Raw genomic sequence first — 21,395 nt, 5'->3', positions numbered from 1 at the left:
GATCTTTTTCGTCCTTTTATTTCAAGACTTCCCGAAGTTTTTCAAAACTCTTGTCAGCGTAGTTATTTAGTGCATTATTAAAGGTGTTATACATGCAAGTTTTATTAAAAACGAAATCCAAAAACATACAAAAATATGCAAAAGTGTCAAAACAGTAGTCCGCTGACCAGGTGACTGCAGACCAGAAAATTCCTTCACTCATAACACCATCGCATTTATATAATTGGAAAAAATAATTTCAGAAACATAAAGCCCTCATCCTCAGCTTTCTTTTAGTGTATATTTTGCTCTGAAAAAGCGATTTTTTAAATTGACGAAAATTTGGAACCTTCGAAAAAACGCGATTTTAGGGGTCTCAACTTCAAGAGCCTTGTTCTCTATGAAATAATGCAAAAAGTCAAAATTTCTTTGTGCCAAGATTTAAAGCTAAGAAAGGAGTTTCTAAAGTATCTAGCACTTTTTGAAAAACGTTTTTAGTTTTTCTTCTATAAAGCGTTTTTTGGCGATTATTGGATTTTGGGATCCCTGTGGTAAAATAAGACAGGTTCACAAGACAAGAAATCTGAATTTTCGTTGCAATAAATAAAGTTTCTCGAATTTTTTTGCTTAATATATGATTTCAATGTAACAAAGATAAAAGCGCGGGACTTGGGAAGGTTTTTCAAAAAAATGATAACTAAATCAGGAATGTTTTTTTTGTTTTTCGTAATTCCACCAAAGATTTTCCTACTATTTTAACAAGTTTAAATTAGTACCACGATGGATATATGCTGGGCCTAAGAACAAGTGCAACGATTCTTATATATATCGCTTAAAAAAATAAATTATTTTAAGGAAAAGTCCTCATGCTATCGAGATAAAAACTAAAGATTTAGTTTAAGTAAGGAATGTATATTCACACTATCAATCCATATCTTTTTTGATCAAAGATTTCCACTAATATAACACTTTTGAATAAGTGAGTGCCATGATAGGATGTGTTGGGCCTAGTAACAAGCGCAACGATAAAAACCTATATCGTTTAAAAAATTATTTTCAGGAAGAGTCCTCATGCTATCGAAATAAAAAGTAAAGATTTAGTTTAAAAAAGGAATGTATATTCACAATGATAAACCATATCTTTTTTCATCAAAGATGTCTATTAATATATAACACGTTTGAATTATTACCATGGGTGATGGATATGTGCTCGGCCTAACAGCACGCGCAAAGATTCAAACTTATATACATATCGCTTAAAAAATCGTTTTCCGGAAAAGTCCTCATGCTATCGAAGTAAAAACTAAAGATTTAGTTTAAGTAAGGAAGGTATATTCCCACTATCAATCCATATCTTTTTTAACCAAATATTTCTAATATTTTAACACGTTTGATTTAGTTGTGCTTGGATGAATATTTCAGTATTGGGCCGGCCTAAGAACACGAGCAACGATTTAAACCTATATATAGTTAGCATTTTTAAAGATAGAGTTCTAATGGTATCCACTTTGTAAGAAATTGAACCTATGAGTAAGTTCAGTAGACCGCAGTAGACGGTGTAGACCTACGAATTTTCGCACCAATTTGTACAATTTTGTTAGTTAACTTTTTCACGGACATAAAGAATACACTCTAATTTAACAAGTTTGAGTTAGTTCTTGGATGGATATCTGCTGGGCCTAACAACACGCACAACGATTCAAACCTATAGAGTATGGTTTTTAAATGTTTTTTTATTAGCTAAGGTTCTCATGCTATCCAAATAAAACAATCTATGAGCCTGTCTTATTGTACCACAGGGATCCCAAAATCCAATGATCGCAAAAAAACGCCTTATAGAAGAACTAAAAACGTTTTTCAAAAAGCGATAGATGCCTTAGAAACTCCTTTCTTAGCTTTAAATTCTGACACAAAGAAATTTGGAGTTTTTGCATTGTTTTATAGAGAACAAGGCTCTTGAAGTTGAGACCCCTAAAATCGCGTTTTTTCGAAGGTTCCAAATTTTCGTCAATTTAAAAAATCGCTTTTTCTGAACAAAATATACACTAAACGAAAGCTGAGGATGAGGGCTTTATGTTTCTGAAACTATCTTTTCTGATTTTATGAAAGCGATGGTGTTACGAGCGAAGGAATTTTCTGGTCTGCAGTCACCTAGTCAGCGGTCTACTGTTTTTACACTTTTGCATGATTTCCTGTGTTTTTGATTTTTGTTTTTAATAAAACTTACATGAATAACACCTCTTATGATGCGCTAAATAACTGTACTGACAAATGTTTGGAAAAACGTTGAAAAAGCTGAAAATTAGTGGGTGAAATTTAGTATTGTTTGGGTTGCCTGTGGTCTTGGTTTAAGGTTGCGCATTTGATTAAAACGAAAATCGGAGCTTTGCGGGTGTTATCCCCAAAAAGATATCAAAATTTTTAAACTTTAAATTTAGAAAATAATAGTATTTTACCACAGGGATCCCAAAGGTATTTCAATAACAGGCATCTCGTAATCACATGGATTTTAGACAGCTAGAGTTAATCTTTTGATGTAGCAACAACAATCCTCCAGACTCCCCCCTCCCTAGGGATAATTAATAACTAGTTCCTTATGTTATGTATATAAAACAAATACCAAAATACACCCAATAAACGTGATTGAAAAGTTACAAACCTGAAGTTGTTTTTGTAAACATAACGTACCAGGCATCTTTGAGTTGACTCCAGCCAGATTCTTGACTTATTCCGTGTTCCATCGTCGTTTCTTTGCTCAATCATATCATCAACATGGAGGACAAGGGAACACAATAAATCTTATTCAAGATACAGTTCAATGCCTAATGAATGTAAATTTGCTTACCAATAGCTTTTTTCTTATTGGACTATTGAACAATGAGGAATGTATCTTGGGAAACGCCTACTATTTAAGACCCGAGATAAAAGGAATGCCTTTTGAGAATTGTTATTTCGTGCTGAATATATCCCTTTGTTCAAAATTTCTGTAAATGTTGGCCCGTGAAAAAATAGTTAGCATACATAGTATACACTAATTCCATTGTTTTCTATTCTTTTACTTTGACTGTTAGTTTCTTATTAACCAACTTTGTTTCGCGGGCCAACGTAAAATCACTCCGCTGTTTGGGGGACCCAGGCCCTCAGTCCAGTATTTTTTATATAAAATCAACTTGAACACAAACACAATCAGTCACACAATCAATACTAATAATCAATAAATCATCTTTATTGAGGATACCAACATCATAATCAGTGGTTTACAGAGTGGTCCTGAAATATCGCAAAAAAAAAAAAAAAAAAAAAAGGTCGCAAAACGACATTATGCGGCATTGGCCTCACCCCCTCCCCCTATAATAATAATAATAATGGAACTTATATAGCGCACATATCAAAATCCATGGCGCTTCACAATAAGAAATAAAATACCAGACGTATGTTACAACATTAATGAAATGTCATAGTTCATTGATGTTCACTTTGAACCAGAGGAGACAAAGTTCTTGAACAAATGAGTTTTCAGTTCATTTTTGAATCATTGGATTGAAGAACTTTTCCTAATTTGAAGTGGGAGGTCATTCCACAGTTTAGGGCCAGCAAGATAAAAACATCTGTCACCATAGGTCACCAGACGAGATCTTTGTTCTTCTAGATACTCCATGGTTGTAGATCTGAGAGAGCTGGTGTGCGCTGTGTATCTAATACACGTAGAGTGCACAGGGTATTCAATACTCAATGTACCCTGCACATCTATCATATCAAATAAACCGTGCATGATATAGTACAAATATACCCTGTGTATTTAACTTACCTGGTGTGTGCAGTGTATCTAATACACTTAGAGTATTTGATACTCACTGTACCCTGCGCATCTAACAGATCAAATACACTGTGCATCATATACTAACAATATACCCTGTGCATCTATCACACCTGGTGTGCACAGTGTATCTAATACATGTAGATTGCACAAGGTATTCATTACTCACTGTACCATGCGCATCTAACAGATCAAATACATTATGCATCATATACTAACAATGCTTTGTGAATATAACACACCTGATGTTGAGCATTGTATCTAATACACGTAGAGTACACAGGGTATTCAATACTCATTGTACCCTGCGCAAGTAACAGATCAAATACACAGTGCATCATATACTAACAATATACCCTGTGTATCTAACACACGTGGTGTGCACAGTGTATCCAATACACGTAGAGTGCACAGGGTATTCAATACTCACTGTACCCTGCACATCTAACATATCAAATACACCGTGCATCATATACTACAAATATACTCTGTGCATCTAACACACCTGCAGTGTGCAGTGTATCTAATACACAGAGTGCACGGGGTATTCAATACTCACTGTACCCTGCTCATCTAACATATCAAATACACTGTGCATCATATACTAACAATATAACCTATGCAACTAACCCACCTAGTGTGCGCAGTGTATCTAATACACGTAGAGTGCACGGGGTATTCAATACTCACTGTACCCTGCTCATCTAACATATGAAATACAATGCTCATCATATACTAACAATATACCCTGTGCATCAAACACACCTGGTGTGCGCAGTGTATCTAATACATGTAGAGTGCACAGGGTATTCAATACTCACTGTACCCTGCTCATCTAATCTAACACAACTGGTGTGCGCAGTGTATCTAATACATGTAGAGTGCACAGGGTATTTAATACTCATTGTACCCTGCGAATCTAACAGATCAAATGCACTGTGCATCATATAATAACAATATACCCTGTACATCTAACACACCTGGTGTGTGCAGTGTATCTAATACATGTAGAGTGCACAGGGTATTTAATACTCACTGTAGCCTGCGCATCTAACAGATCAAATACACTGTGCATCATATAATAACAATATACCCTGTGCATCTAACACACATGATGTGCGCAGTGTAACTAATACATGTAGATTGTACAGAGTATTCAATACTCACTGTACCCTGCGCATCTCAAGGGCGGATCCTGGGGGGGGGGGGGGGGGGGGGGCAAAGAAGCGCTGAAGCCCCTCCTTCAGCAGAAAAAAGATGCTTTTTTATAGTTTTCATTGTGTTGACTAAAAAAACTCAATTAGCCCCCCCCTAAACTCAATTAGCCCCCCCTAAACTCAATAAGCTGCCCCCTACATTTTTTCTGGATGCGCCCTTGCATCTAACGTATCAAATACACCATGCATCATATACTACAAGTATATCCTGTGCATCCAACACACCTACTGTGTGCAGTATCTAATACATGTAGAGTGCATAGGGTATTCAATACTCACTGTACCCTGTGCATCTAAAATATCAAACACACTGTGCATCATATACTAACAATATACCCTGTGCATCTAACACACCTGGTGTGTGCGGTGTATCTAATACATGTAGAGTGCACAGGGTATTCAATACTCACTGTACCCTGCTCATCTAATCTAACACAACTGGTGTGCGCAGTGTATCTAATACATGTAGAGTGCACAGGGTATTCAATACTCACTGTACCCTGCTCATCTAAAATATCAAATACATTGTGCATCATATATACTAACAATATGCCCTTCGCATCTAACACACCTGGTGTGTGCAGTGTATCTAATACATGTAGAGTACACGGGGTATTCAATACTCACTGTACCCTGAGCATCCAACAGATGAAACACATTGTGCATCATATACTAACAATATACCCTTTGCATCTAACACACCTGGTTTGCGCAGTGTAACTAATACATGTAGAGTGCACGGGGTATTCAATACTCACTGTACCCTGAGCATCCAACAGATGAAATACATTGTGCATCATATACTAACAATATGCCCTTCACATCTAACACACCTGGTGTGTGCAGTGTATCTAATACATGTAGAGTGCACAGGGTATTCAATACTCACTGTACCCTGCACATCTGACAAACCAAATACACCATGCATCATATACTAACAATATGCCCTTTGCATCTAACACACCTGGTGTGCGCAAAGTATCTAATGCATGTAGAGTGCACAGGGTATTCAATACTCACTGTACTCTGGTCATCTAACATATCAAATACACCGTGCATCATATACTAACAATATACCCTGTGCATCTAACACACCTGGCGTGCGCAGTGTATCTAATACATGTAGAGTGCACAGGGTATTTCATACTAACTGTACCCTGCACATTTGACAAACCAAATACACCATGCATCATATACTAACAATATACCCTGTGCATCTAACACACCTGATGCGTGCAGTGTATCTAATGCATGTATAGTGCATAGGGTAATCAATATTCACTGTACCCTGCGCATCTAACAGATCAAATACATTGTGTATCATATATTAACAATATGCTCTGTACATATAACACACCTGGCGTGCGCAGTGTATCCAATACATGTAGAGTGCACAGGGTATTTCATACTCACTGTACCCTGCGTATCTAACATATCAAATACACTGTGCATCATATACTAACAATATACCCTGTCAATCTAACAAACCTGGTTTGTGCAGTGTATCTAATACATGTAGAGTGCACTGGGTATTTGATACTCACTGTACCCTGTGCATCTAACAGATCAAATACAGTGTGCATCATATACTAACATAATATACCCTGTGCATCTAACACACCTGGTGTGCACAGTGTATGTATTACACGTAGAGTGCACAGGGTATTTCATTATCAGTGACATATCAAATACACTGTAAGTCAACATACTTGTTCATGAAGCTTGCACCTTTCTGAAAGAATCTAGTCTGAAGGGATAAAAGGGAAAAAATAAATAGCAAGCTCATAACTTATCACATCGAAATCACCGGTTATGAAGGACAAAAACACCATGAAAGTGAAACATTATTTATCACAGTTACTATGATCAGATATCAAATACTAAACCATTATTGGACAAGATTGGACATGATATTGTAAATTGTGAAGACCAAGACCATGTTATCTGCCAAAGCCCTAGGCTGAGATGGATAAAGGTCTTGATAATTTATGATGTCATGGGCAAACCCAATTCAATAATTGTTTTATTGGTAACCAGTCATTTCGCACAATTTCCTTTTCACATGAAGCTGTTCGCACAACTATGAATTGTTTGCACAATTCCAAGAGTCGTTTAGCACAACTTTAAAGTACAGTATATGGTCACTAAGAAGTCGTGAAAATATCTTTCCTCTGTTCCTGTAGATGGGTTTTCATATGAAAGAAGCTATGAAGGCACATCACTTACCAGGAAACGTAATGTGATCAAGCATTATTTAACAAATGAAACGGGTTATTCTGCTGTGCTTGTTTGGGACAGTGAGAGTCCTAAGGAAAGAAATAATTATTATTATTGTTAATCTAATTGAAACCCCTATTTTGTTGAATTTAAAATAAAAAATGAATAAATATTCAAAAACATGTTTTACCTTAAACTGTGTAGATTCTCAGAATAAAGATGTTTTCTCTCTAAGAGAATAAGCAATGGAATTACTAACATTAATAGTACATGAAGAAATAACAGGATGGGAATCATAACATTCAATTAAAATTAATTGCAGTTTGCATCAAAGAATTATTAATTTTTCTTACCATGCACGAAGACCAGTAAAACTTCAGGGCACAGCTCTAGACGTTCCTGTAATAGGACTGAGTGAAGTCCAATAGTCCCCTTCAAAGTTCCCTGCACCATCTTGAAAGGTACCTGTGCCTTTGCATCGAAGCGAGATGAACGATGAGCTTGCAACGATAGACACGTGAATAATTGTTCAAGGTGTTAAAAACAGGTTTCTATCATTGCAAGCTCACGGTTCGTCTCACTTTGATGCAAAGACATAGCTACCTTTCGAGATGGCACAGGGAACTGTGAAAGGGACTCTTCAGTCTGTAATCATACGAGTGATTAACAAAATTGGACAGCTATGATACCCTGAGTATATGATTACAGACAGAATTGGACTTTCTGGATGGCATGCCACAGGCTTGGGAATTGGTCCACCAACCCTTCTCTAATTTTTGCTCACAACATCAAAAATTTACTTCGATAGACTTAATTAACTTATCTTGCTGCAATGTTTATCTATTTCAGACTACGTCATGGGCAAGCATTGCAACAAGATAAATGTCTATTCTTACTCAACCTCCCTGCAATCATTTCATTACATGATGTTCAAATCAATTAACCAGCTCACCCTAAAGTAAAGACAGTAAATAGATCTTTAATTGAATAATTGACAGGTGTCAATCACAGTAACATCCTTTTCTATACTGTACATACATACTTGTATTTCTGCTTTCTAAATAATACTTGCATCTATTTCTATGAACTAAAAATCTAATGAGCTACAAACTACATGAATCTATAAATCTATTAGAGGACATTTATTAACACTATTACCAGATTCTACTGACCGGATTACTCTTTTTAGACTACGCTTCATGAACCTACAGAGAGATATTGGAACAATGATTGGCATATCTTTACCTTGGAACAACCGTACTGTAACAGTCAAGCTAACGTCATAAAACTAAACACAAACCCATTGCAAAAGAATCCTTTTTCTTGTTGGGTTTGGCTTGAATTACATCAGACATAATCCTTCTCCCAGATGAGCTCATCAAAATGTGTTACAATTGCACTGAGTTAACACCATTCAAACCAAGTTGGTTCAACGTATTGTAGAGAGTAATTCTAAACTTGCCATTATCTAAAAGGACTATAATCAAATACTTAACGTTATCACTATGAGTCAGATGAACTGTTTGTGCTAATGCAATTCATGACTGTCAACAAATCAAAAGGTGTCTATTGGGTTGTCCCAGCAGCAAGCCTTTATCCTACAATAATTTACAAGGTCTTCTTTGATCAGAGTCGTATCGATATAAAGGACCATGCATCTGGTCATGGTTCCATTATATACCAGATAACATTGTGCATAGTAATCATACGAATGATTCAGGAAGATACCACAATATTTTGCCAGGTCTTCTTTCATTAGAGTCGTATTGATGCAAAGTACCATGCATCTGGTCATGGTTCCATTATATACCAGATAACATTGTGCATAGTAATCATACGAATGATTCAGTAAGATACCACAATATTTTGCCAGGTCTTCTTTGATTAGAGTTGTATTGATACGAAGTACCATGCATCCGGTCTTGGTTCCATTATATACCAGATAACATTGTGCATAGTAATCATACGAATGATTCAGGAAGATACCGCAATATTTTGCCAGGTCGTCTTTCATTAGAGTCGTATTGATACGAAGGACTGCGCGTTTGATACTGATCACCAAGATGGGGTAAAACATCGATCCCCTCAACATGATTACAATCACACTTAGGAGACGTATCTATTGTTAAGAAGTTGAAGCCCAAGGGCTGTGCTGATATAGGAGATAAAGGTTTATCTTCTAAGACTATTCCTTCGTCCAGATAATTAAATTGGAAATGAGATTGACAACAGGGTAATTTCTTCTTTCGTTTTATCTTGGGGGTGGTTAACTGAGAAGTAGGGGTCTCAATTGTAACATTTTCAGTTTCTCCATTGAAAGAAGTCTCGGCGCCTGTATCTAAAGTTGCTTTACCGTAAGCCTTGAACGTGATACTCTTGAGCGCACCATTCTTTACTTTACTGTTTTCATTTGAATCATTATTGCGTTGAAGAAGAATCTGTTCATCAAGGATTCTGAAAATAAAATGCAGGAATATTTACATAATAAATAAATGATTTAGCAGTTTCATTTCCACAGAGTGGCATCCACTGAACTTTCTATTGGAATTTAGAAGTTGATTTTTTGAATGAGCCGTGACATACAAAAGTGAGCAATATTTAGACATGTATGCCATTCCTTTAGCAATGGTGTTTAGTCGTAATTACCTGCGTTTAAAATTGCACAATATTTACCTGTACACCACACCTTTTGCAATAGGGTTAATTAAGTGGTAAATATCTGCGTTTAAAATTGTGCTATATTTACAAGTGTAAATAACGTCTTTTGCAATAGTGTTTAGTTGTAATTACCTGCGTTTAAAATTGCACAATATTTACACGTGTACGTCACGCCTTTTCAAATAGTGATTAGTTGTGAATACCTGCATTTAAAATTGCGCAATATTTACACGTGTACGTCACGCCTTTTCAAACAGCGTTTAGTTGTAATTACCTGCGTTTAAAATTGCGCAATACTTACACGTGTACATCACGCCTTTTCAAATAGTGTTTATTTGCAATTACCTGCGTTTGAAATTGCGCAATATTTACACGTGTACATCACGCCTTTTTAAATAGTGTTTAGTTGTAATTACCTGCGTTTGTAGCGATCATAGGCAAGAATAGAAAATGCCAGTAACCATAGAAGAAGAAGAAATACAGGAATAAATATGGCCAAGGCTGCTTCAGTGGAACTGACCTAGAGACAATAAACAAAATAGAACCGATCATCCCAATAAACACAACAAGAAGAGAGAGAAAATGTAATGGTGGCACTTGAATTTAGTTGATAATGACTAGCGGTAACTAGTTGGGAACGCGGTGGTGTGTTGAATACAATAAGTGAATAAGAAGGAACTAAGACTAGGGTCAAACGTCAAATTTCACATGAGCCGAACCTAATACCATCAAAGACGACCGCCTTGTTATCCATTGTTCTAATTAGGTTCAACTCGTTCGAAATTTTAGGTTCGGCTCATGTGAAAATTTGACTTTTAACCTGAGCCCATTCCTCACTTCTCTTACTCCGAAGGACTAAATGTCCAAAACGTCATTACAGTTAAAAATTTTTTTAATCATTTGGGATTTAGTTACTTTCTCGCTCGTTAGTCCATCGGTTTACTTTTACTGATGTACTCGATTTCCCGTATATTACGACCATTTTCCTTAATCTTTGAGAACCTTTTTTGCTTTATTTTGGCGGTTTTTATGATCAGTAAGACCCGGAAACACGTCACAACGTAACAGGACTGAGATTGTGCCGAAATAAGATTCAACCCTCTTCCTCAATGCATTTTTTAAACTCAAAAAGTGTGACGAACCTTTAGCATATTGACCACATCTTTCATGTTTGAAGAATCATAGTAGCAAGGATAAGTAGTATTGACCTTAAAACAAAAATAGCATTAAAACGTTACATAAACCACTTTTGCTTGCATATTCAATGTATACAGATGTATACAGCTATTTCAAAAAAATATTGAATACTGAATACTGCATGCTCAATAGTGCATTCCAAGACCAAAGGGCATTGTGGGTCTCATTGATATTAAATAAGAAATAGATAGCGATTTGCTCTCTATATACAGCTCTTATATTGTTTCAGATGGAATGCACTAAAACAACATATATTTTTACTTTAGACATTATTACATAACACCCAAAATGCATTTCTATCTTGGAATACACTATTCAGTATTCAACGTTTTTTGAAATAGCTGTATATAAAATGAATAAAATAATGGAAGTTAACAGTGGTTCCATAAATTGGTTCTTCTTCCACTGAAATCCAATTGGAAATTAGAAAATAATTTTTGCGGAGAGAAGGCCCTTTTGCATTGGTGAGAGGCGAGAGTTCTCGCCGCGCTCTACGTTACCCATGCTTTCCATTTGTACGTACAGTGTATACACCTATTTCAAAAAAACGTCATCGCCTAAGTCGATAGACGATAGGTCATTCCGAGACGGAAATGGTTTCGTTGAATACAAAGAACATCGAATCAGTCTCAACATTAAGGTCCATGTTCTTGAAGAGAATAAGAAGCAGAAACACAAGTCATTATCATGTTGGATCCTGGAATAACGAATCTCAACTATAGCCTATCGCTTTTGACGATGACAACGTTTTTTGAAATAGAGGTATATAAAAAAACGTGTCGGCTGGTTCGGTAGCCTCCTGCTTAAGGACGACTGCGTAGAAGGCTACTGGTTAGGTAACGGCGCCAAATCAAAAACATCTGCAGAGCCAAGATTTTTCCACAGTCAGGTAAGTTACTATCCTTATTGGTCAAGCGTAAAGAAGGGACAAGTTTAGCCCCTACCTCCCCTCCCTCCACAAATCTAACTGTGAGTTGGCCGTGCCCGACCTCGATCAGGCCAGAGGTTGTTTCAGGGTTCTCTATGTGAGTTACATGCGTCCTAACTTTGATCAGCCCATAGGTTAAGGGTTCTATCTGTGTGTTAGCCTTGCCCTGACTCTGATTAGCCCAGAGGTCATTTTATGGTATCATTAAAAAGCCCCAGCTACTCCTCCCTGGATAGTAAATCCAGGTCGCATAATAGCACATACCCTAGAGACTACCCTAGAGCAGTTTTCGTATCAGTGTGAAAAGCTCGCGGCTCAAAAACTGTCGTGTCACGACAAGGCATATGCCAGACCAATCACATTGCGCGAGAATTTACTCTCCATCCAATAAAATACCCGAAACACGGTACGAACACGGCGCGGACAGGGTCACGCCAAGGTCACGGCACTGCCAGACCAATCACATTGCGCGAGAAAACAATCAGCCAATTAAAATTCTAGAAAACATCACGGTCACGGCAAGGCACCAATACGGCACTGAGCTTTTTACAGTCACAGGAAAACTGCTCTAAAGGGAACGATAAATACTACTCTGTTTAAACAAACAAAACCAAAAGCTATAACTGATAAGTTACTTACAGAGCCAAATTCTCTCATGTATTCTTGAAAACAATGTTTTGTGGGTAACTCGCTATTCCATGAACAGGTTGAACGTTTACCAAACATGTCACTCCTTCCTGCTGTGTACGAACACTACGCATGGATACAAAATAACGAAACAGCTTTAGTTGTTATCATTACCATCGTGAGTGGAGACGTATGTAGGATATTATGAAAATCTTGCAACGCATTTTCCCAACTATCCCCACTTTTCTCGCTGACTACGTAAAGTCGAGAATATTGGCCCTGCGAAAATTTGATCCTGATAAAATATTAGCCTTTTCAAAGCTGATACAATAATAAGAAAGTAAATGGGAAGATGCGCTTCAGATAGAAAACGTCTTACATTAAGTGCGGGTTTTTAGCGATGAGCAGTGTTATCTTAAGGTCTAATATCTGTGTAGTCAGTTATCTTTGGATTACGCGCACAAACTTCTAGAAATCGTATCGAGGAAATGGTTTCTCCAAATAAGCCATTATATTGTATTAAAGAAACGAGTTTGTGGACAGGAATTCGGCATTTATGATAGCATTATGGATGTTCAGTCAATTAACTTGACGTTAATTTGTTTATGGGGAATTAAGTTCCGGTTATAAAGAAGCCTCTGAGTGGTTTTAGATACGTTCATGAGGCTGTAAGCCGGCTTTTAAGGTTAAAAACACTCACAGGCAGATAACCCGGTGCTTGAATGAAATCTCATAAGACTGAGCCTTTTAACGACTGAGACAGTAAACAAACATCTCGTTTTACCTTGTTACAGTGAACCAAAGCTTGTTCATTTTCTATTAATACTGCCTCTGCGTTCTTGACGGTAGACGTATTGAAAGTTACCTGAAGGCATAAAACAATGGTGGTTAGTTCATTGGGTAGTATTGGCATTGTGGGCATGTCGGAAGTATAAAAAAATACAATGATAATTTTCCGGTTATTAGTGTGCGCAATTTACTCGCGAAAAAATCCCCGTCTCCTGTCATTTAGCTAGTTTATTATTCACGCACTGATAACTAGGAGATATCCTTAGAGTATTCGTTCTATGGTTCGAGCCGTTTTATTATTTATTTCATATTTAAGACCTCAGTACCAGATGTCGAACTTCATATACTCTTTAAGACTGTGCGCAATGAGCAGAATAATCTTTTTCGATTTTCAGACCTAAGTTCAATCTATAATATATATATTATATTTAACTTCATATCTGAAATCTAAGAGATTATGCTTAGCGGATATCTTACTCCTCTAAATCACCTTACGGTTCGCGAACCGTATTTTAAAAAATTTTTCTTTTGTCACTGTTAACAGAACATGCTTGGTGGGGTTGTAACTCTTACGCATTAAAACTGTGCGCAATTACACAGTATTCACTAAAATATCTCGTTCGCGCACAAATTACTCCTCTAAATTAAGGATCTCGTGTGATTCTCCTCTTACTGTTCCCGGACTATAACTTTAAAATTTTATTTTAGTTTTAACTATTGGCAAATTATGCCTGGCACACCTGTCTGGGTACGTGTACACCTTAAAACTGTGCGCCATATCACGGTAATGACAGGAAGATCTCCAACTTATTTTTTGGTGCATATATTTTTCTCTCCTAGTTTAAACAATTATCAGATGATGCTTGGCGCATCTCTCGCCCTGACCTCTCAAACGTGTGCGCATCTCAACCATGCAGCTACAGCCAACTAAAACCTTCCACTGATAACACCATAAGCAGGTAATTTCATTAATAATGTTATTCTTTGGAGCTAAAATCCGACGTCGTGTCAATGACACTAATTATAGACCAACCGCGGGATTATTTTCTTTTGCGCCTTCCGAATCAATTACATCTCAGACTATCTAAGATCTTGGCAGATTACATTGGTTATTTAGGGCAAGTTTTTTATATTCATAGGGTAGAGTATCCGACCCTAAGTTCTTGCCTTGCTACCGTGTATTTCTATCTTTATAATCCTCGATAACGTGTTCACTGGCGCAACAGTGGATTATCCGTCTTAGTGTGGATCGTGCTATCATCCCTTTTGTTCCATTAGACTTGCCTTTTAGAACAGATTAGAAGAACTATGTAGGTTTTTCTTAAGGAAACCATTTGTTAAATATCAATATTATCCGACTTATGTTAGATTATCTATACCAGACTCATTAACCATGTCTTGGATCCGTCGTTATATACGACATAGGTCGTAGCCGTGGCATCGTTCTATATTTTAACCCTTTGTTTCGTCTGAACTTTATCTTTATTCGCCTGTATGCGTAAAAAATGATAATTTTGGAAATCTTATTTGGAAATCTTATGACAAAAGAATTATTTGACTCTTTGAGCTGTGGTCTACAAGCTAAGGCATGTAGTAACGTGTACGGTGCTTTAAGTCAGTACCGCATGTTTCTCACTCATACGAAAACCATCCTTACGGGAAGCCATTTCAATGCTAAGGCATGTAGTAACGTGTACGGTGCTGTAAGTCAGTACCGTATGTTTCCCACTCATACGAAAACCATCCTTACGGGAAGCCATTTCAATGCTAAGGCATGTAGTAACGTGCACGGTGCTGTAAGTCAGTACCGTATGTTTCCCACTCATACGAAAACCATCCTTACGGGAAGCCATTTCAATGCTAAGGCATGTAGTAACGTGTACGGTGCTGTAAGTCAGTACCGTATGTTTCCCACTCATACGATACCCGATCTAATATCTGTATTGTCTGTTAGGATCGGTTAGACATGCAATTTGCTACCTCATCATATTCATCGCGTCATACACCAACGCTGCCTCTCATACTAAATTACTTTCCCATTTTCCTAATCCTTTTCGTTACTTTATTTTAAGAGATGCATCTCAATAAAAGCTTGTTCTTTTACTTGGTATTAGAATTTCGTTAAGATCGGGGGAAAAGATTTTTAATGGAGGGTCTATGAATGCTTTTAGCACAGTGAAGTGGTTGTTTGTGCAAGCCGACTGAGTGTTTTTATTCTCGTCCGCATTTAAAATTGACAAGCGCGCCCCAAAAATCGCGGTGCGTTAGATATTTTGGCTGGTGCTGCATGGATATTCACAAGTAATGGAGTAACGTTACGTCAAAAACCTTTTTTGCAAGGTTTTCATCCTTAGGTCAGTAATTGAAGAAGAAACGGTTAACCCCTTTTTGATCTTAAGGAAATAAATTATCAGTAAATCTACGTAAAAAATGTTTTCATAAAATAATGCAAAGACAAAAAAAGTTGCACAACCATGCAAAATGCGTGGGATTTGGGAGGGGGGGGGGGCACGTAAAAAATATGGCATTTAAGGGGTGGCCACCCCAAAAATAATTGCTTAAATAGAAAATTTATTTTCAAAATGTATCCTGTTTTAATATAAAGGGGGCACGTAAAAACGTTCATATCGAGAAAGGGTCATACATTAGCACCCCGCCTCTCTCCCCCGGGATAAAATAAACAGTCCCCTAGTACTTACAATGATTTTAAAGCAAGGTACAAATTGATTTGACCGATGACTGCAGTAACCTTTCCAGTCTTGCTGATATTCTGTTCTGTTAAACCGACATTGTGTCTTCGTTAACGTTCTTCCTATAATGAATAAACAAATGAAAATGGGTTATGTGGGTCAAGTTCGAGTGCCTTTCGTGTTTTTGCGATCTTCCAAAACTTCCAGACGTCTGAGTTTTGGCTTCCGCATTAATCCAAACATTTATATAATTTTGCCGTTGTAAATTTGAGGGATGTCGAAGGGGGGGGGGGGGGGGGGGGGGGGGGACGTGCGTCTGCAGTTGTTTGGGTGTCAGAAACTTGAAAGCGTTTTCATACTTTGTGGGTCCGACAAAATCTAAGCTCAACTAATATAAGATAAGATAGTTCAATGAAGAGCGGATACAGTGCGCAGTCAAGAATATAACCCATACACAAATATCAATAACTCTTAGTTAATTAAAGCGAGTGCTTATAGGGATAGACTTATTCCGACCTCATTTGAAGTATATACTTATACGACGCAAAATCGAGACAATGGTTTTCTTAACAACGATACTTATTTTGCGAACATTAGACTTCTAGGAATGATTGTGAGTAATAATCCTCAAGAACGATTTTTTTTTTTGTCGGTGCATCTCTCGGTAGTAAGCTTTGCCTTGGCTTCCTTTGATCGCACGTCTCGCACAGATAACGCCACTAATTCTCTCTGGTACTTAATCGAAATTGGTTCTAACGTTTGCGCTCCATGCGCAAAGGTTTTGCGCAATCTTGTGCGCAAGCCATATCCGCCGCAGTTAACTGTAACTACTGTAGCCGCTAAAACTGTTGTTATTACAGTAAGGCGGTAAACAGTATAACTACGCCATGTGGTTAAACCATTGGGCTCGATATTCAGTTCATCGGAAGAGAATACCGCAGATAATACCATGCTGCGCAAAGCCTTCTGATATCTGTTTAAATTAATCTGACATAAAATAGGATCAGCCTGGATAGTATGGATAAGAAACATGTTGACCTGAGTCTGTCAAAATTCAAGGAACCTAAAACAGGACTACTGTCCATTGAACACTATGAACATAAGAGCAACTACTGTAATGGTCTGTATACGTGAGTTCAGTGATACTGGAAAACGTATTGCGTGTATGTTATCAAATAGCATATTTTTCTCTACGTTAATTAACAACACGTGTAGCTTATCAGTACACGTCAAGTCAGTCGCGCACCAATACCATATACTCCTACTTTAAAACTAAACGATGCTGAAAATTTGATGAAACGCGAGACCATTGAATAACAACGATAGCTTGCGATCAATAACGCAGAGTAATTGTTTTGCAAACTCTAAGAATACACTGTGTAAACAATATTGAGAGTATATTGCAAGGTATACCCAATATATAACAAGATTGTTTGATATGATATATGATATGAGGTCCAACCTTTTTTCAAACTTAACATTTTCGTGAAGTACAAATGTCGTTATTATCGTATTCAGCGTTGAAAATTCGGTGTTAATGTGGGTAAAATGACCTAAAATTTATCGAAAAATGATAAATTTGCGTAAGCGTCTGTCTGTTTATCTGGTATTGAAGAGGAAGGGTTACGAGGGTTGAAGTCACTTGTGAGTACATCACTTAACATTAGTGACATCTTAGCCGAGATAAACCACAAAGAAAATGAATGTATAAGATATGGTATCGCAGTGGAAATCTCTCGACTATAAAGGACAATCAGCCATGTATTTCCGAACTTGCCTCGTCCGACATTCAAATTATTCAAAAGACCACTATAAATCCCGGAATTCCAAAAAGATGTAGGCGAAAGATATGATCGTAAAAATAGATTAATCTGAGAGGAGTACAAAACTAATCTAGCGAATAGAATATGTACAACCGCGCGCATCAATCCTACACCCAGCAGCCCATCTATTTGTTCAACTGCGATGATGTAATTATAATTAACACGCACAACTAATATATTGACCCAATTATAAACCTTCTAACCACAACCCAAAAAACCATTTGTGGCTCGTAGCTCTAGTTGTCTGATGCAGTATATAATATATATAAACACACACGTATATCCGCGCGACGCTTCATCGATGATGTTGATGTATTAAGATATTTTTGGTCTGGTTCACGAGTTCTTCCTGACATGACCACAAGAGATAGCACGTTTCTCCAAAACTGCCGCAGTAGTATTAATAAAGATGATTCGTTAAGCTGACTTAAGCCAGGCAAGAAATTCGATTCCAGCATTTATCACACGATAGCATCAAGCGCTTTCCCAAAACATAGATTGACTGCGTTTATCGGTCGGGGTAAGAGCAGTCGAGCGAGTAGAATATCTCGATCCCTACCTAATTGACCGAAAATGTTTGTTGTTAACTCACAAAGTGATTCTCTTTTTGGGATGGATTAAAACGAAATAAAAGTCCGCCAAAAAACATCAAGAAAAAAGTTTAATTTACGTGGTTTATAAAAGCATGAAAACGATATAACATAAATAAATAATCTGCCCTTGGAGACTGGCTCTCTGACTTGGTGGTCCGTGTATTCAATCTGTAATTTTCTATCTGATTGAATTCAATTAAAGCTAAACAATTTCTAGACCTGGATCTTTGTTTTGATTGAAGAAAGAGTATGGGCAATTGTTCAGTAATACTTGGTGGAATTAATTTTCGAGGGCTGTTTTTGAAGGAACAGTATCCCTACTTCAAGTGAGAGTACAAGTTTGCCTACTGTTTTCTTACGGTTACTACATACTTGTATAAGGAAAATATTTACCGCGAGAGCTTTAGCAATACTTAAATTGAGACGTATTAACCACGAATACTTATGGAAAAATCAATACTAAGAAATGGAAGAATAAAGAGGCTTGATATCTTACTTACCGATTTGATAAGGATGTACAACGTAGACTCCCATCAAAATAAGCAAAATAAAAGCAATTATAGCACAAGGCAAACAAAAGCAAAGCGGGCATCGTAAACCGTCTGCAAATATTTCACGCCTAAGCTCTTGCTTGCCGAGGTTTTTTCTTCGTTCTTTAGTCAGCTCGTCAAGCTCCCATTTAGAAAGACCTGACCTCAGGTCTGAGACTTTCCCTGGCTTGACAAAGCTCGCCATATGGTTAAGAACTGTGCTCAATTCTCATAGTTTATGCTGTGTGGTACCTTGGTTGGCCATACACCGAGGAACAGATCTGAACTGCATTACTTGTCTGGATTACTGTGGACTGTCAATGTTATGATCGACGCGTGAGGCAGTTGAAGACAAACAAGAGAATCGATCAACTGATGCCAACACATTTCCTCGTCTCTGATTGGCTCTTTGTCCCTAATTGTTGGGATGAATAAAAATTTGAAAGTAAAATGAAGCTATTTAAGTATTTTTCATAGTGAAGGAACGTAAAATATGGGGTCATTCTTAAGATGTCATTTTTTTTGTGCGATACAAAAAAGGTCACGTTTACTGGGTTTAGTAATTTACTTTTTCAAGTTTCTATATTTTTGAAATTGCTTCATTGCGTCAATCGTGATTTAGCGTGCTTGTTTCCTATATGGTGTTTTTCAAAATTATAGAAATCTAATGATAAATTGAACAACGTAAAACAGACACTTGAATGTTATTGTTCAATCGTGATCTCAGAAATAAATTGTTGAGAGCATATTTTATATATCATGGTTTGCAAATTTTCTTAATGGTCAGAATCTTTTGGTGCATTTAAAAAAGAATAATAAAAAAAAGATGAGAAGCGAAAGAAAGGAAGGAAGGAAGGAAGGAAGGAAGAAAGAAAGAAAAAAGAATGCTAAAATAATAAAGATCGATATAAAGTTGCAATAATGAAAAATGATTGATGGAGTGCTTGGACTTTCTAACCCCATCTAACATCTAACAGAAAGTATTTTTGATTTCGTTCAATAGATTTCACCTTATGGATGGTATTAGCAAAACAGAGAGAAGAGAGCTGTAACAGCACGATGCCTCGCACATTACATCCCAATCGTTATTAAAGTAAACAGGAACTTGTTTTTGCGCTTGATATCTGGAAGAACACATTTTAATCTCAACTTCTGGATGATAGTCTCTTCAAGTTAGAATATACATGGTATTGTGTAGTGCAGAAAAAGGTCAGCGTATAGTGAAAGATTGGTTTGATATTATTCACGTCACTGTTGTGTTTCAAGTGCGCTTTCTTTCGCGACTCAAGGACATAGGGCTGATATGTCATGATTTGTCGAAATGACATCCATATATTTTAGATTGAGACAAATTAACGAAGATTCAAATACACAACACGATTTTTCACTAGGATTTCATTAGAGAACCGCACTGGAAAATCTAGATAAGTTATGTTGAAAACACGCAAGAATAATGGGGCTGAAAATAGGAAATAAATTCCCTTCCTAATTGCCGATCAGATGTGTGTTTGCTCTTGGCCTTAGTCGCAAAGGAACTTTACAATTCGAAAAACGCAAGGCTAACAGAGTTGAAAACATGAAGAAGAAATTCCCTTCCTACTTGCCGATCAGATGTGTGTTTTCTTTCGGCCTTAGTCGCAGAGGAGCTTTAAAATCAGAAAATAGAACTACCATAATATCTATCTATCTATCTATCTATGAGAGAAATAAGCGAATTAAATGCACTTGGTAGATCTTAATAAAGATAAATATTAAAAGCAGAGGTTGCTCCTATTTGTTTCTATCACCGTTCGCACAGACAACTAATATGTATTTACGTCCCAATAATTCAGACTGGGAGAAATGAAATAAAGATGGTAAACTTTCACCGACGATGCGTCGCCAAGATTCACACTCGATTCTGTCGGACCAACTTCAGTCAAACCTTCAAATTTATCGAACCTAGAAACTAACTCACAGATCAACTCTGAAACAACCTCCGGGCTGATCGAAGTCAAGGCGCGGCTAACTCACAGATAGAATTGATCGAAATTTATAGCTAAACCATTTAGAATTACTAGAATTAGAAATACTTGTAAAACAAGTGCACTGTTTTCAAGTCATACTGTTACGCGCGTAAGTGCGTCAACTTTGATTGGTTAGTTTCTTACAGTAGTTTCAAATTAAATTCAAGACATGTTAAGGGGGCTAAAAAAATCTTCACATGAACGCCGTCCGTCCTTACATAAAGATGGATCATCCTTAGGAAGAGGATGATCACTCTTTAATCCTCCATGGGTCGATTTTCATTGGTTGTCAGTGTTTTCGAAATGAATTCAAACGATCAAATT

At 37.1% G+C, this 21,395-nt stretch overlaps 1 protein-coding gene across 1 annotated transcript; it reads right to left on the bottom strand.

Moving 5' to 3' along the window:
* Positions 1-8,189: 8,189 nt before the first annotated feature.
* Positions 8,190-20,189, bottom strand: LOC116305871 (uncharacterized). The gene is made up of 8 exons (XM_089035415.1): positions 20,076-20,189; positions 19,036-19,480; positions 16,129-16,241; positions 13,425-13,505; positions 12,653-12,766; positions 11,031-11,096; positions 10,305-10,408; positions 8,190-9,684 (listed from the first exon to the last, which is right to left on the bottom strand). The coding sequence occupies exons 2-8, from the start codon at positions 19,268-19,270 to the stop codon at positions 9,192-9,194; spliced, it is 1,206 nt and encodes a 401-aa protein (XP_088891541.1). The 5' UTR covers positions 19,271-19,480; positions 20,076-20,189; the 3' UTR covers positions 8,190-9,191.
* Positions 20,190-21,395: the final 1,206 nt, after the last annotated feature.

This window comes from Actinia tenebrosa, unplaced genomic scaffold (genome assembly GCF_029948245.1).
Source record: "Actinia tenebrosa isolate PJP-AT-01 unplaced genomic scaffold, QUT_ActTen_1.0 PGA_scaffold3__52_contigs__length_22856419, whole genome shotgun sequence".
Taxonomy (NCBI): domain Eukaryota; kingdom Metazoa; phylum Cnidaria; class Anthozoa; order Actiniaria; family Actiniidae; genus Actinia; species Actinia tenebrosa.
Note: the sequence above shows the minus strand (reverse complement) of the source record. Positions and strands in the feature narration are given on the sequence as shown.

Bases quoted from the DNA above. Each gene is read 5' to 3' on its own strand.
- LOC116305871 (XM_089035415.1), bottom strand. From the start codon at position 19,270: ATGGCGAGCTTTGTCAAGCCAGGGAAAGTCTCAGACCTGAGGTCAGGT. The intron at 13,506-16,128 runs GTAAGTACTAGG...TTATGCCTTCAG, and splicing joins TACCTTGCTTTAAAATCATT to GTAACTTTCAATACGTCTAC. The intron at 11,097-12,652 runs GTAAGTAACTTA...TTTTGTTTTAAG, and splicing joins ACATGAGAGAATTTGGCTCT to GTCAATACTACTTATCCTTG.